Genomic DNA, 4,516 nt, shown 5'->3' with positions numbered 1-4,516 from the left:
TAGAAATTACACCAGGGGCATGGTAAGTCATTTTTAGGTCATTTTACCGTGGTGGCCTAAAAAACCAAATTTGCAAAAGTTAGGCCACCATGTTAAAATGTCCTAGAAAGCACACCAGGGTCAATTTAGGGCATTTTTATGTCATTTTGAAGTGGTGGCCTAGAAAACCAAATTTGCAAAAGTTAGGCCACCATGTTAAAATGTCCTAGAAAGCACACCAGGGTCAATTTAGGGCATTTTTATGTCATTTTGAAGTGGTGGCCTAGAAAACCAAATTTGCAAAAGTTAGGCCACCATGTTAAAATGTCCTAGAAATCACACCAGGGTCAATTTAGGGCATTTTTATGTCATTTTGAAGTGGTGGCCTAGAAAACCAAATTTGCAAAAGTTAGGCCACCATGTCAAAATGATAATAGAAAACACAACAGATGAATATCAGGTCATTTCTGGACCATGTTGACATGGTGGCCTAGAAATCTCAACTTGCAAAAGTTCGGCCACCATGTCAAAATTACCTAGAAAACACTCCAGGGGCATGGTAGGTCATTTTTAGGCCATTTCTACATGGTGGCCTAGAAAACCAAGTTTGCAAAAGTTCGGCCACTATGCCAAATTGCCTAAAAAACACAACAGGGTCATTGTAGGTCATTTCTAGGTCATTTTGGAGTGGTGGCCTAGAAAACCAAACTTGGAAAAGTTCGGTCATCACTTCAAAATTACCTAGAAATTACACCAGGGACATGGAAGAGCATTTTTAAGGAATTTTGGAGTGTTGGCCTAGAAAACCGAATTTGCTAAAGTTAGGCCACGAAGTCAAAATGACCTAAAAAAGCAATTTCAGACCAATTTTCAAGTTTTCCAACTCTGAAAACTCGATTCTCAGCATTTCTAGCACCATTCGCACCCAAATTTGACACATTTTTAGAGCATTTTTAGCCAATTTTTTCCAGCCTCGACAGCATTTCTAGCACCATTTTCAACCATTTTTGACCCAGAAAAAGCCAAAAAACCCTACCTATGAAGATAGGAATAGAAGCTGAGGGTGTGAAGACGATGAATTCCAATAATCCTAGCACAAAGTGCAATTTTGAGCACCTTGACCTCGAATTTGTCCATTTTCTTGGATTCGAGTGCTCCGAACAGCTTATCAGTGAATTCTTGGGGATCGTAGAGTGATTGGATGGCCATCAGATTGCATTCCTTGGATCGTCCCTCCTTCTTCTGCTTCTTCTTCTTACTTATCATCTTCTTGGCCCTCTCCACATTCTTCTCCCGTTTTCTTGTCTTTTTGACGTTGCGAAACGACGTCATCACCTCTTTCAACGTCTTCTTATTGTCCTCGGCGTCCGAATCGATCGCCGAGTCGTCGTCGTCGCCCTCCTCGCCGTTGTCGTTTTCGGAGCCCAGGAAGAATTTCAGTGATGTCACCTGGAACAAATTGGGGGGTTTAGCTGGAATTTTTTGGCTGAAAATAATGAATTTTTGGCTAGAATTGCTCGTTTTTCAGGTAATATAACTAATCAAAACTTTCTTAAAATCGCCGTTCTTGGCATTTTGGAAAATAAGCGATTTTTAAGCCGAAAATTCGGAGATTTTTTGGCTGAAAATCGCAGGTAACCAATTTTCTACCTAAAATTCGCACATTTTTGAGCCAAAAACTACCGATTATCGTCTCGTCGAAATAAATTGACTGAAAATGTGGTATTTTTCAAGGCTGGCTGAAAGTGGCTGAAAAATGGGAATTTAACTGGAATTTTTTGGCTGAAAATAGTCGAAAATTCGCCGAAAATCGCAGTTTTTAGAGTCAAAAAATTAGGAATTTGGGTAATGAAAAATTGTGAAATTTAGCTCAAATTCCAAATTTTTTTTTTGAGCTGAAAATGATGATTTTGGACCCAAAAACAGCCATATTTACACATGAAAAACCTTGAATATTATTGGATTTCGGGCTGAAAATTCCAGGCGATTTTTGGGCCAAAATGAATTAATTTAAGACTAAAAGGGGAGATTTTCAGCTGACAGATTACGAATTTCCAGATAAAAAATTCGCTGAATCGCAGTTTTTAGAGCCAAAAATGATTTGAAAAAATCAGCGAATTTCAGAATGAAACATATTAAAAAAACCAGATTTTTGAGCCAGAAATAATTAAATTAGGCCAAAAATTCGAGATTTTTTGGCTGAAAATCAGAGTTTCAGACTGGAAATAATGGGTTAAGAGCCGAAAACAGCCAATTTCAGAGAGGAACATATTCAGCATTTGCGATTAAAAATTGGCGCATTTTTGGCTGAAATTCAGTGATTTTTGCTGAAAAATCATCGCAGTTTTTAGACTAAAAATCGCATAATTTCGACTCGAAAATCAAATTTGTATAGCGATTTTCAGCCAAATTTCAGGCATTTTTAGTCTAATTTTCTAGCGATTTTCAGCCAAATTTCAGCCTTTTTAGCTCATTTTTCTAGCAATTTCAGCCAAATTCCAGCCATTTTTTTCCTATTTTTCTAGCGATTTTCAGCCAAATTTCAGCCTTCTTTAGCTCAATTTTCTAGCAATTTCAGCAAAATTTCAGCCATTTTTATCCTATTTTTCTAGCGATTTTCAGCCAAATTTCAGCATTCTTTAGCTCAATTTTCTAGCAATTTCAGCCAAATTCCAGCCATTTTTTCCTATTTTTCTAGCAATTTCAGCCAAATTCCAGCCTTCTTTAGCTCAATTTTCTAGCAATTTCAGCCAAATTCCAGCCATTTTTTCCTATTTTTCTAGCAATTTCAGCCAAATTCCAGCCTTCTTTAGCTCAATTTTCTAGCAATTTCAGCCAAATTCCAGCCATTTTTACCCTATTTTTCTAGCGATTTTCAGCCAAATTCCAGCCTTCTTTAGCTCAATTTTCTAGCAATTTCAGCCAAATTCCAGCCATTTTTTTCCTATTTTTCTAGCGATTTTCAGCCAAATTCCAGCCTTCTTTAGCTCAATTTTCTAGCAATTTCAGCCAAATTCCAGCCATTTTTTTCCTATTTTTCTAGCGATTTTCAGCCAAATTCCAGCCTTCTTTAGCTCAATTTTCTAGCAATTTCAGCCAAATTCCAGCCATTTTTTCCTATTTTTCTAGCAATTTCAGCCAAATTCCAGCCTTCTTTAGCTCAATTTTCTAGCAATTTCAGCCAAATTCCAGCCATTTTTTCCTATTTTTCTAGCAATTTCAGCCAAATTCCAGCCTTCTTTAGCTCAATTTTCTAGCAATTTCAGCCAAATTCCAGCCATTTTTTCCTATTTTTCTAGCAATTTCAGCCAAATTCCAGCCTTCTTTAGCTCAATTTTCTAGCAATTTCAGCCAAATTCCAGCCATTTTTTCCTATTTTTCTAGCAATTTCAGCCAAATTCCAGCCATTTTTACCCTATTTTTCTAGCGATTTTCAGCCAAATTCCAGCCATTTTTACCCTATTTTTCTAGCGATTTTCAGCCAAATTCCTGCCATTTTTATCCTATTTTTCTAGCAATTTCAGCCAAATTTCCGCCATTTTTATCCTATTTTTCTAGCAATTTCAGCCAAATTTCAGCCTTTTTTAGCTCATTTTTCTAGCAATTTCAGTCAAAAATTTCCAGCTACTCACCTGAATCTTGGGAACCTTATGGAAACAAGCGTCAGCAATGACGTTAGCCGTACGAGCGTCTCTCCAGAACTTCCGACGGAACGCATCGATACAAACCAACTGAGCGGCACGCGCGACGATGGATCTCGAATCCTTGATTTTGGAAAAACACAAATTCTGAATTCTTCCCAACATTTTGACATCCTTCTTCTTATGATAGACACGCTTCAAATGGGCACTGATCGAGGCTAGCAGGAACTTTCGAAGCACTTTATCCTCAACTTTCACCAATTCGAAGAAGGTCTCCAGGAGGACGATGGGGTCCAGCATGTCCTGGTTGCGGAGAAGGACCAGCGCTTTGCAGAACGACATACGGACCTGGAAAAAATTGAAGTTAAAAAAATCGATTTTCGGCGATTTTCAGATTTTTTTGTTTCAGAATTTTTGAACAGTTTTCAGTCAAAATCTGTTTTTTGACCGAAAATCGAAAGTTCCGACTTCTTAATTTCACGGTTTTTGACTGATTTTTGACAGTTTGAGTTCAATTTCAGCCATTTTAAGCTTATTTTTACTTATTTTTAGCTCAATTTCAACTATTTTCAGCTCATTTTTAACCAGTTTTAGGTAAATTTCAACTATTTTAAGCACACATGAGAAGATGTGGGAATTTTAGGCCCTTTTTCAAATTGCAACCTAAATATTTCGAAAACTAAAAGTTTCTCAGCTCGCATTTTATCACCATTGTGTTTCTCGTACTTGTTTTACCCTAAAAACACCAAATCGCGAGCTAATTTATCAACAATTGAGATTTCGAAAATTTTTCGCGACCTCAAATTTCCCAAAAATCCCTCATGTGTGATTTTAAGCTCAATTTCAGCTATATTAAGAACGATTTCAGCTATTTTCAGCTCATTTTCAGCTATTTT

At 37.1% G+C, this 4,516-nt stretch overlaps 1 protein-coding gene across 1 annotated transcript in view; it reads right to left on the bottom strand.

Annotated features, from left to right (window-relative positions):
* Window positions 1-1,011: 1,011 nt before the first annotated feature.
* Cbr-pro-3 overlaps window positions 1,012-4,516 on the bottom strand; it is a gene marked incomplete at both ends in the record, with an annotated part of 5,373 nt that continues 1,868 nt past the window's right edge. The window contains 2 exons of the mRNA XM_002647764.1: window positions 1,012-1,428; window positions 3,612-3,968. Coding sequence (XP_002647810.1) covers window positions 1,012-1,428; window positions 3,612-3,968 — 774 coding nt within the window. The remainder of the gene's footprint in view (window positions 1,429-3,611; window positions 3,969-4,516) is intronic.

Source organism: Caenorhabditis briggsae (genome assembly GCF_000004555.2).
Source record: "Caenorhabditis briggsae AF16 supercontig from assembly CB4, cb25.NA_007, whole genome shotgun sequence".
NCBI classification, from domain to species: Eukaryota; Metazoa; Nematoda; class Chromadorea; order Rhabditida; family Rhabditidae; genus Caenorhabditis; species Caenorhabditis briggsae.
The sequence above is the reverse complement of the archived record's forward strand: the minus strand, read 5'-3'. Positions and strand labels throughout refer to the sequence as shown.